Source organism: Tasmannia lanceolata, unplaced genomic scaffold, assembly GCF_043159265.1.
Source record: "Tasmannia lanceolata isolate RefF3 unplaced genomic scaffold, GAP_Taslan_0.1 ptg000019l, whole genome shotgun sequence".
NCBI lineage: Eukaryota > Viridiplantae > Streptophyta > Magnoliopsida > Canellales > Winteraceae > Tasmannia > Tasmannia lanceolata.
Genome location: NW_027518696.1, coordinates 27,769,552 through 27,781,710, shown reverse-complemented (window position 1 = coordinate 27,781,710; position 12,159 = coordinate 27,769,552). Strand labels below are relative to the sequence as shown.

Sequence of the window (12,159 nt, the reverse complement as noted above, 5' to 3'; positions counted from 1 at the left end):
TGACCCAAGCGACAGTGCCACTAGTAGGCATTAGTAGATGTTCGAAGAGCAACACCAGCAGTGATCGAATCAAGGTAGTACAAGCCACCAATCTCATGGCCCCAACCAATCCTCGTCCCAGTCTTCAGATCCTGAAAAATATAATAAGATGGAAAGAAGGAAACGGAACAATTTAGAAATTCAATTAATTGATGCACAAATAAAAATTTATAGGAAATGAAGGAACATACGAACCCGAAGATAAATGAATGTCAATAGAGGTGGTCACCATACCAACCCCAGAGACAGGGGATTTGGTTCCATGTGCTAATGTAACAGTAAGAGGCATCCTAGAGATATTTGACTAGAAAGAGGAAACAATATGAGAATTACCATTCATGTGGTGAGATGCCCCTGAATCAATGAGCCATGATCTAGAGGTAGAACTAGAAAGAAAACAGGACGAGCTATCTGGTTGAGCAAATGTGGCCATAGGCTGCTTGCCTTTATCACGAATACGCATGAGTTTCTCATAGTCAGCACGACTAACCACCATGAAGTCACTGGAAGGCAATGCAGCAGGAGCAAGGTGGGGAGGGTGGGTATCATTAGAAGCAGCTACCAAAGCAGTAGAAGTACGGAGGCGGCGGAGCTCCGTATGTAGATAAAAGAAATAGTCAATATTGTGGCCATCCATACGACAATGGGCATAATAACGAGACCCACGACCACGACCTGCCCCTGAATCACGACCACGACCACAGCCGCCACAATCATAGCCACAGCCACGACCACCATCATCACGACCACGGCCAAACTGCCCAAAACACGTCCTCGATCTCCACCCGTATAAGTAGCAAGTGCAGACCCATCAATATGTGGTGCACTGACCGGAGCAGCCTTCATACGCTGTACACAAGATAGCGTGTCAACAAGAGATGGAATAGAGCCAGAACTGACGATCTGCTAGCGTAACTGAAGATAGTCAGGGCCCAAAGAGTTAAGATAGCGAACAACACGCAAGTCCTCCCGACGTCTGGTAAGAGCGACATGATCTACTATGAACGGCATAAGCAGGTCAAGCTGCTGACAAAGAGCCACATAAGAACGGTAATGATCTGCAGTGGTCATCTCCCCACGATGAAAACCAAGCCAATCAGAAAAAAGATCACACATTCGTGTGATGTTATCGGTGCCAGAGTACAAATTTACCTCATGGTCCCAAACCTCCTTAGAGGAATCAAGATACATCATATTAGCACCTAGGGTTTTATACAACTCCACAGAAAAGAACGAATCACAGCATCCCCCTGTTCTCATCTCGCATAAGAGGGATATGTGGTGGCTGGGGAGGCACTCTTAATAAAATGAACTTTACCCCAACGAAGGAGGTTAATTTCGCCTATAAAGCTTTATGGAGGTCACCTAAAAAAGGCCCTCCACGTGGAAATAACTAGAAGTAGAAGCGGTAACGGAGGAAGGGACCGCATCTATCTTAAGGGAGGCCATTTGCTGCGAAGATGAATTGACAGTATTCATGACAACAATGGCAACACAACAAGAATGGCGAGAGCAACTAACAGCAAGCAACCTCCAATACACGCGAAAGCAGCACTATCAACCCACCATCAATCAACTAACTAGAGGAATGTCATAAATCAGCCGTCAACCACCAACAATAAGAAAGGCCAATCACAAACCCGAGGAGGCTAGCACCATTACGGAAAGAGCCACATAGAAGGGTGCGATTAGGGTGGAAGATTGGAGGAGAGCGGTCAGCTAGGGTTTAAATGAAAACCCAAATTTAGGGTTCGGTGGCTAGGTTTAGGAAGAAAGAGAGAGGGGTGGTTGGGATTAGGGAAGGGTATAGAGTAGTTTGGAAGAAGAAGATTGGAGAGAAAGGTGAGGTTAAGGGTTGTATTGGAAAACCCAAAGGAGTTTGGCTAGGGTTAAGAGAAACAAAGGAGGAGAAAAAAAAAAAAAAGCTATGAATATGGTACCTTTATGGAGCGAGGGAGAATCACTTCCACCATTAGCTCTGATACCATGTTAGATTTCTACATGGTGAAGTGGAGTGTGGAAGAGGAGATGAGAGTAGAGAAGATGAAATATGCGTGAGAGAGAGAGAGGAGAAAGTTGTACACTCCCCTCCCATGATTCACTTATATATATATATATATATATACAAAATGACCAATCTGCCCTTCGCGTGAGTACATTTAACAGAAGTGTATAGAGCAAATTACCTGATATGCCACATTACGCGACGCGAAGTATGTCCTATCATGTCTCGAAAAAGGTGCAGGCATCAGGACTCTAAAACCCCTTCTTCCACCTCTTTCTGTCATTTTAATCATTCCTAGGACCTAAGATACGATTCAAATGAATACAAAACTTTTTTGTCACCCACAGATATACTGTCATCACCCCCAAGAAAAACAATTTAAGTAAAATTTTACCCATTAATGCCGTAGTGACATATTGATTCTTTGTGCTTATTCTTGCATTTCCCGAAGTTTCATCGAAAATTCTGACCTATGCATGTTTCCATACGTTTCTGTAATTTTACAAGATTTCCAAAGAAATCTCCAACTGAAACTGAAACGTTTCCATTTCCGTAGAGAGCGAAACCGAAATTTAAAACCTTGCCTATTGTTTGAACAAAGTACAGCCCACTACTAAATTGTAGTTAAACTAGGAACCAAGACAATTGGCACGAGAGTATTTTCCTTCCCAATACTCATATTTAGGGATCATCCTAAATGCTATCAAAATAATTTGATTGATATATCCTAATTTTTGTGATGGCCGCAAACTCATCAGGGATACCGGTGTTGTTCCTAGAAATTCTACCCATTTAGGTTTATAGCTACAAAATACCAGAAGAAAATCACAGAAGCTAATTCTCTAGAAATGCTAACTATCCACAAATTAATGTATTGTATACCAACAAAGCAACACTTGTGACTATAAAAAAAAAAGAAAATGATTTATAAGAAAACATAGATGAGTTTCTGCGGGACTTAACAGCCAATCATTACATAATCATTCGAAGCATGATATTACCTCGTAGAAAAGTGCACTGTTGGAAGCCACATACCCATCAGCAAAAGCTTTAACACCACCAAGATAAATCCACTGGCTGAAGACCCGACCTGTCGCTTGGAATAGATCCTAAGAATATCAAGAGTCAAAGCGAAAATAAGTAGAAAAGCGAGGAAAAATCTAACCTTTATGTAATGATGTCAAAACTTTAAAGTACATAAACCACCATAAAATTAGAAGCATTCTTTTGAGAAACATATAGCTCAGAAACAAGGTTTTGATTACTGTATTCGTAACAATCACATACATAAGGGAGGGAGTAAAAACATCTATAAAGTACTAACCCTAGGTCCATCAAAGCATGGTCACTGAATTCAGACTGAGCTATGTATTGAATATCAGGTTCACACAGTAAGCAAAAAGAACGAAGTATGAATTCTAGTATCAATTGGAGCATGATCACTAAATCCTATCTACCCTGTGATATGGAACACAGAGAAATAATGGAGAATATTGTGTATAGAAAAAATCATTCAAAACAAAAAATTGTGTATAGAAATAGATATTTATTAGTATGAAACTACTTGACGACTAATTATATTTTTGAAAATTATTCCATCTATGGACCAAGATACTAATACAGATATGGACATGGGGAGAGAAGATATGTCTCAACAAATTTCTAAAATTGATATATGAATAGGAATATTTTTATCCCATACCATGTAATACAAACAGGACATATACAAACAAAAAATTAGAAAACCTAACTAGATTTGTATTACAATATGAAATTAGTATAAGACTCGCTTAACAATTAAATAGAAAATATGCCATACTAATTGTAGAGAAATAGTTTATTCATAATAAGTCTGCACTCAACTAAAATGCCTCGTGAGTCGTGAGAGGTCTAAATAGAAAATCATAAGAGAACAAGAGAGATAATGGAAACAAGATAAAGATGGAAAAAAGTCATTATAAGATAATCCTTATCTGATTAAGTCTAGTCTAATGCCAATCTAATTGTTATGAGATATGATGCATTTCATTCATAATAATCTATACTGTTAACCGAGAGTTTAGAGAGAGAAATTAATGAGTTAGGGTAATCTCCCCCTGACTCATATCTTTATACTAAAACATAAAGGAAAGTACAAAGTCCTAAATGCCCTTAGGCAAGTTACATATTCCAACACTCCCCCTCAAGCTGGAATGTAGATATCATACATTCCTAGCTTGTTACATATGTCACTCAATTTTGTCTTATTTAAGGACTTTGTAAACATATCAGCTAATTGGTCCCCTGACTGAGTAAACACAGTACAAATCTCTCTTTTCTGGATTCTTTGACGGATAAAATGACAATCCACTTCAATATGTTTGGTGCGCTCATGGAAAACTGGATTGTTGGCAATGTCTATTGCAGCTTTGTTGTCACAATAAAGCTGCGAAGGAGAAGATGAAATGAAACCAATTTCAGAGAGAAGTGAACGTAGCCAAATAAGTTCCGTGCTTGTCTGTGCCATTGCCCTGTATTCAGCCTCTACACTAGACTTAGCAATAACCTCCTGCTTCTTACTCTTCCATGAAACAAGATTGCCACCTACAAATGTACAATATCTAGTGGTGGACCGTCTATCTGCTGGGGATCCAGCCCAATCTGCATCAGAGAAGCCTTCAACTTTCATATAGCCATGTCTTTTGAACATCAATCCCTTCCCTGGAGCCCCTTTCAAATACTTGAGAATCTGTATCACCGCAGCCCAGTGAGAAATACGTGGAGAGCTCATATACTGACTGACAACTCTAACAGCATATGAAATATCTGGCCGAGTAACCGTGAGATATATAAGTTTACCGACAAGCCTGCGATACCTACCAGGATCCTCCAACAACTCTCCTTCTTCTGGAACGAGTTTCACATTAGGATCCATGGGTGCAGAAGCTGGTTTAACTCCAAGATTACCTGTTTCTTTTAGCAAGTCCAAGACATACTTTCTCTGTGATAGGAACAAGCCTCTAGAAGAATGAGCAACCTCTATCCCCAAGAAATACCTGAGCTGACCCAAATTCTTAGTAGAGAAGTCCTTTTGCAAGAAGGTTTTCAAACGTTGTATACCTTGTGAATTGCTCCCTGTGATGATTATGTCATCCACATAAACTATCAACAAAATACACCCAGCTGAAGAGTGATAATTGAAGACTGAGTGATCCACTGCACAATGTTTCATGCCAAAGCGCATGACTGCCTCACTGAATCTCCCAAACCACGCACGCGGAGATTGTTTGAGGCCATAGAGTGACTTGCGTAGGCGACACACGTAGGAGGAAGTCTCCCCCTGAGCAACAAACCCTGGTGGTTGCTCCATATACACCTCCTCAGTCAGATCGCCATGGAGGAAGGCATTCTTTACATCCAGCTGATGAAGGGGCCAGCTATGATTAACAACAAGAGACAGGAGCACACGTACAGAGGAAATTTTCGCAACTAGACTGAAGGTCTCAGTGTAGTCAACACCAAAAGTCTGAGTGTATCCTTTCGCGACTAACCATGCTTTTAAGCGCTCGACAGTACCATCAGGGAGGTATTTGATGGAGAAAACCCACCGACAACCAACAGGACAGGCACCAGAGGGTATGTAACGACCACTTTTTGACACTTTCTCTCAATTCCTTAAATTTTGAATTTTAGACCGTTAGATCGTATATCGAGGATCGAGATCATCGATCCAATTTAGACCAACCCTTGATCCCGAAATAGGATCTCTTATTCATCCTTGGTCTACTCAGATCAATCGGTCCAGAGATCAATGGCTCTTGTTAATCTATTCTATATTTGTTTCGGTAGCTTGGGGATTAAGTTTTCCGCGGAATAAGAAATCATTTGAAACATATTAAATAAGAAAGTAACTCATATTAGGGGAAACCTACCCTCATTAAATGAAAATCCAGTAAAATATAAAGAAAGGAGGAGATAAATAAGATAGGTTGGAGATTTGATCTCCACTTTTGAGGGAGATCTTGAACACCTCTTTTGGTGGGATATATTGATTCACTTAAAATTCAAATTCCCTAATTAGTAGCAAATTACTTTATGGAAAAGATCTTGTGGTTATAAGATTTGGCAACTTACCTTTATTGCTAAACTCTTTTGGTGGGATAGATTGATTCACTTAATTCAAATCCCCTAATTAATAGCAAATTACTTTGTGGAAAAGATCTTCTAGTTATAAGATTTGGCAACTTACCTTTATTGCTAAACTCTTTTGGTGGGATAGATTGATTCACTTAATTCAAATCCCCTAATTAGTAGCAAATTACTTTGTGGAAAAGATCTTGTAGTTATAAGATTAGGCAACTTACCTTTATTGCTAAACAAAAAGGAAGGAATATAGGTGATTCCCCATATCATGCCAAAAAAAGAAAAAGAAACCCACACCTCACTCTTGCTTCCTTTATATATTGCCTATATTTGTCCTTGCCTTAGTCTCCTTGCACACAATAACAATAGGAAGAAAAGAAGAGAAGAAAGAAAAAGGGAGAAGAAAGAGAAGTCCTGTAGATCCTTAAGAGAAGAATTCACTTCTTCTACTTTTCGTGACTAAACAAGTAAGTACCCTTATTACCTTCCTTGTCTTATTGTGTTTTCTCTTGGTCCCAAAATGGACCAGATTTAATGATGTAATGAGTAGTTTTCCTTGGTCCCGAAACGGACCAGATTTAACCCTGCTTTTGTGTGTTATTGTTGGTCCCAAAATGGACCAAATTAAGCGTTGTTTTGTATGTTGTTCTCGGTCCCAAAACGGGACAGCAACTTAATGTCTTCGCGTATGTATTTTCCGTCTCAAAACGGGACAGCAACTTAATGTTTTCCCATATGTATTTTCCGTCCAAAAACAGGACAGCAACTTAATGTCTTCGCGTATGTATTTTCCGTCCCAAAACAGGACAACAACTTAATGTTTTCGCTTATGTATTTTCCGTCCCAAAACGGGACAGCAACTTAATGTCTTCGCGTATGTATTTTCCATCCCAAAACGGGACAACAACTTAATATTTTCGCGTATGTATTTTCCGTCCCAAAACGGGACAGCAACTTAATGTTTTCGCGTATGTATTCTCCGTCCCAAAACAGGACAGCAACTTAATTTTTTCGCATATGTATTTTTCGTCCCAAAACGGGACAGCAACTTAATGTTTTCGCGTATGTATTTTCCGTCCCAAAACGGGACAGCAACTTAATGTTTTCTCGTATGTGTTTTCCGTCCCAAAACGGGACAGCAACTTAATGTTTTCGCGTATGTATTTTCCGTCCCAAAACGGGACAGCAACTTAATGTTTTCGCTTATGTATTTTCCGTCCCACAGCAACTTAATGTTTTCGCGTATGTATTTTCTGTCCCAAAACGGGACAACAACTTAATGTTTTCTCGTATGTGTTTTCCGTCCCAAAACGGGACAGCAATTTAATATTTTCGCGTATGTATTTTCCGTCCCAAAACGGGACAGCAACTTAATGTTTTCACATATGTACTTTCCGTCCCAAAACGGGACAGCAGTATAGTGTTTCAGTATGGGTGTTTTTACGCCCAAAACTGGGCAGCAATATGATGTTTTGATATACGAGTTTTATGCCCTTAAACAAGGCAGCTATTAGTGTTTTTTAGTGTGACGGTTTGCTTGAACAAGGCAGCAATATGGTGTAATTAAGAGTATGCGTGAGTCCCACTACGGGACAGGATCAAGATTAATTAGTGTACAAATTTTTAGCAACTTGATCCTAGTCTAAACTGCCATTCTCTACACTCAACTATGTGACTTCAGGATCGTTACACTCTACTCTCTAACAGGAGCCATCTCATCCTACTGCGTTTGTAAGATTAAGGCAGGTGATAGCTAACTTTGCTCGTATGGCTTTCAATTCATGCAATAAGAATGGTGAAGTATCTAAATTTTTATGGTTTTCTAAACCATTCTATGATAAATGAAATTTGTCTCTTGTATTATACGTTGAAAATGGAATCTGATTTCTAATAAAGAATTATCAGTTTAATTGTTTATCACATGAAATAACTTGGAAGTCGTATGGAAACATAAGAAATATCCAAAGAGGAAATGGGAAAGGGTGATGGGAAACCATTGAGTTATCCCCATAAATAAAAGGTATACAACTTGGGAGAACCGCACAACTCCTAGTTGATGTCGGAATCCTACGGAGACCAAGAGTCCCTAGGCGGTATGATCTACCGTAATAAGTCCACGCGGAGTCGGCCGTGTCGGCAAGGGTAACAAGCTAGTGGGAGCTGGAGTGCCCTGGGTTTAAATGAAATTGTTACGATAAGAATGTGGTAGATTTATAATTGTTCTTAATGTTATTGAATTATTCTCTTTCAGTTATTAGTACATTTGTTCACCCTAAATGATTTTTCTATTCAGTTGCAGAAGATTTTGGTAAACCATTATTTTGGAAAATTACAATTGTCTTATCTATAATATATGGATCTTGATATGTTGTTTAAAATTGAATTCTTATACTGGTTCAGTTTCTATCATCCTGCTGACCTGATTTTCTCCCCAGGATTAGAGAATTCTAATGAGGGTGCGTTTGCGCACGAGGATGTCTAGGAGCGTAGGAAGATGGGAGCAAATAATTAAGGAAGACGATACCCTTCGTCAACACTTTGAATTTATTTTAAATTGGCTAGTTCGAGACTTTACTTAATTGAGTAAATTGGTTTTAAGTTAAAGTTATTGTATGGAGACATTTTGGAAATGGAATAATAGCAATGGCTATTTAATTTTCATATATGGTTTAAGAAAAAAAAAATTATGGGTATTTTGGCAGGTGTTTGCTTGTAGCGATCCGGTCATGGAAATCGGGTCGTTACAGGGTAGGGAAACCAGATCCCATGTATCATTACTATGAAGAGCGCCCATTTCGAGGTGCATAGCATCACGCCAGCCAGGATGTTCAAGAGCCTCAACCACTGACTGTGGTAAAGACATAGAAGACAAGGAGGAAACAAAGCTCTGGAAGGTACTGGTGAGCTTATCATAAGAAACAAAATTTGAAATAGGATGTGCAGTGGAACGGGATCTCGTACGAGATGAAATAGGAGAATCAGAAACAACAGAAGAAGGCGGAAGAGAAGATACCTGAGAGCGGGAGAGAGGGATCATCGGCTCAAAAGATGATTGTGCAACAGGAGGTAGATGAGACTTATCTGTAACTTGGCGCCGCTGATACTGCTGTGTAGTTTTAGGTGGAGCTGGCTTCTCCAACGTGGCAGAAGAAGTAGAATTTGCAAAAGCTGGCTGCACGAAAACAGGAGATGACGAAAGAGAAGCAGGTAGATCTGGTAAGGGAAGCGAGACCTCGGACTCGAGAGAAGGGGTGAAAGATGCCGCACCATGTTGGAAGAATGCCTCGAACTCAAAGAACATAACATCGGCTGATACAAACCAGCGATGCAGACGAGGGCTATAGCAACGATAGCCTTTCTGCGTACGGGAATACCCCAGAAAGACATAACGCTCAGACTGGGGATCGAGTTTGTCATGGCCAGGTCCAAGGTTATGAACAAAACAAACGCATCCAAATACACGATATGTCAGACGAAACTGTTCCTTACCAGGAGATAAAATCTCAAAAGGAGAAGCACCCTCTAAGACAGAGGAAGGCAATTTACTAAGAAACACGCCGTGAGAAGGGCATCACTCTAGTATGCCTTAGGAACACTCATCTGAAAAAAAAGAGTGCGACCTACTTCAAGCAAATAACGAAGTTTCCTCTCAGCACCACCATTCTATTGAGAGGTGTACGCACATGAAGACTAATGTAGAATCCCATGTTGGGAGAGATAGGAATGAAATCCAGTAGTATCAGAAAAGTATTCTCTAGCATTGTCAGTACGAAGACATTTAATATTGCAATTATATTGATTCTTAATTTCAGAATGAAATGTGTGAAAAGCAAAGAACACGTCAAATCTACTCTTCAGTAAATATAACCAGGTCATGCGTGAGAAGTCATCAATAAACACAATAAAATACCGAAAGTCAGTACTAGACGCAACCCTAGAGGGTCCCCATACATCAGAATGGACTAATTCAAATGGACTAGACACTCGACTAATGACCCGGGACGGAAACGACACACGGCGGTGTTTCCCGAGTTCACAGGACTCGCACTGAAAACTAGAAAAAGGTCTGGGAACCAGAGAAGTCTGTTGCAGCCGCTGAAGTGAAGGATGCCCCAGGCGACAATGCCACTGAAATGTATCCACAGAGCTATGTAAGACAGTAGGCGACCGGCAGTCAAGATGATAGAGTTCATCTACCTCACGACCCGTTCCAATCGTCTTCCCAGTCGAGAGATCCTGAAACAAGCAGTAAGAGGGGAAAAATGAGACAGAACAGTGAAGAGGTTTAATAATTTGGCTAACTGAAAGTAAACTAAATGGTGATTTTGGTACACATAAAACAAAAGATAAGGTAAGAGCAGGATGAGGAGAGATATGATCAACACCAGTGATAGGTGTAGTGGACCCATCAACAAGGGTGATAGACTGAGAGGGAGAGGAGAAAGAGCGAAAAGAATGAAGCTGAGAAGATTTACCAGTCAGGTGGTTGGATGCGCCAGAGTCAATGATCCATGATCCTGAGCTAGATAGAAGGGTAGTGGGTGAACTACCTGGCTGGGCAAAACCTGCAGAGGGAAGACGAGAACTGAGCCTCAGACGCTAGAACTCCTCATAATCGGCACAGGATAATGTATAGGCGGAATCCGCTGGTGCAGGAACAGAAGCAGAGGGAGCGGAATCTGAAGCAGAAGCAGTAGTAGCACCCATGTGAGCCGAGCGTACCTGACAAAGCTCGAGATGCAGGGTATAGCAATGGTCAATATAATGTCCCTCGCGCTGACAGTGAGTGCAAAAAGAACGGCCACGGCCAGCACCAGAACGACCACCACCACGGCCGGCACGGCCACGACCAGAGGAGGCCCCACCATGAGGCGGACGAGTACTGCCATCATAGGTCGCGAGAGCAGAACCATCAATAGGAACAGATATCACTGGATCACCAGGAGAGCACTGCTGGACGCGGGAGTAAACTGCAGTAAGGGAAGGAATATCGCCAGAGCCGATAATCTGCTGAGGAAGATGCATGTACTCTGGACCCAAACTCTCAAGGTACTGCACAACACGGATTTGATCCCTCTGACGGGCAGCCTCTGTGAGATCCGTGGTAAGCGGCATGTAAACATCAAGCTGCTGACATAGGCCAACGAAGTGGCTGTAATGGGTGGCAAGAGGGAGATCACCACGGCAGAAACGCACCCACTCGGAATAGGTAGAGCAGATCCAACTAATGTTTGCCACGCCAGAGTAAAGAAGAGTAACCTGATCTCAGATCCGTTTCGCAGTAGGCAGAAGCACCAATGGCCCAGAGACGTGAGGGGCCATACTCTGCCACAGAAGGGTACAAACAAGAGCATCCTCCTGTTCCCATCGATCAAAGGTGGGATCCGTCGTAGGAGGAGGATCACGACGAATGACGTGAGCTTTCCCACGGGCAATAAGATACTTCTCGACGGCTACTTTCCAAGTAACGTAGTTTGCCCCATCCAACTTAACAGTAGTGATCTGTGGGAATGATCCATCCACAGAGAGAGATGATGGCGAAGAAGACGCCAAAGAAGGTGTCGAACGAAGAATTGTCACTCCTGTGGAAGGATTGTCAAGCACCTCCTCCATAACAACAAGCAAGAAAGAAACAGACCAGCCAAATCAAGACGAATAACAGTAGATAACTGAATAGGTGGGCAAACTAGGACAGGCCAAGAAAGCTAGACGCGGCTCCAAGAATGATGGTCATCAACGAAGCTTGACAAGAAGGAAGACATGGGGCACATAGAGGAGCCGCAAAGACAAACAAGAAGCAAAGTAGGATAGGAGATGAAGATCTAACACATAGTAAGAGGGAGAAAAGAGTTCTAGGTGTTACCGAGGGATGAGAGGAAGAGGAGGAAAAATGATGTGGGTTGAAAAACTTGGGGTAGGGGGCTTATCCTCGTTCCTGGAAAAAAATTTCCAGTCTGGGCAGAAAATATTTTCTTTTTTTTTTTTTTTTTTGG

General features: G+C 41.3%; 1 protein-coding gene across 3 annotated transcripts in view; it reads right to left on the bottom strand.

Annotated features, from left to right (window-relative positions):
• Window positions 1-12,159, bottom strand: part of LOC143852200 (protein LONG AFTER FAR-RED 3-like) — a 101,651-nt gene that overhangs the window by 43,734 nt on the left and 45,758 nt on the right. For all 3 annotated transcript variants that reach the window (XR_013236738.1, XM_077361579.1, XM_077361580.1), the window contains exon 9: window positions 3,046-3,153. Coding sequence is in view for 2 of the 3 variants with exons in the window: in XM_077361579.1 (XP_077217694.1) it covers window positions 3,046-3,153 (108 nt within the window). In the remaining variant the exon portion in view is untranslated. The remainder of the gene's footprint in view (window positions 1-3,045; window positions 3,154-12,159) is intronic.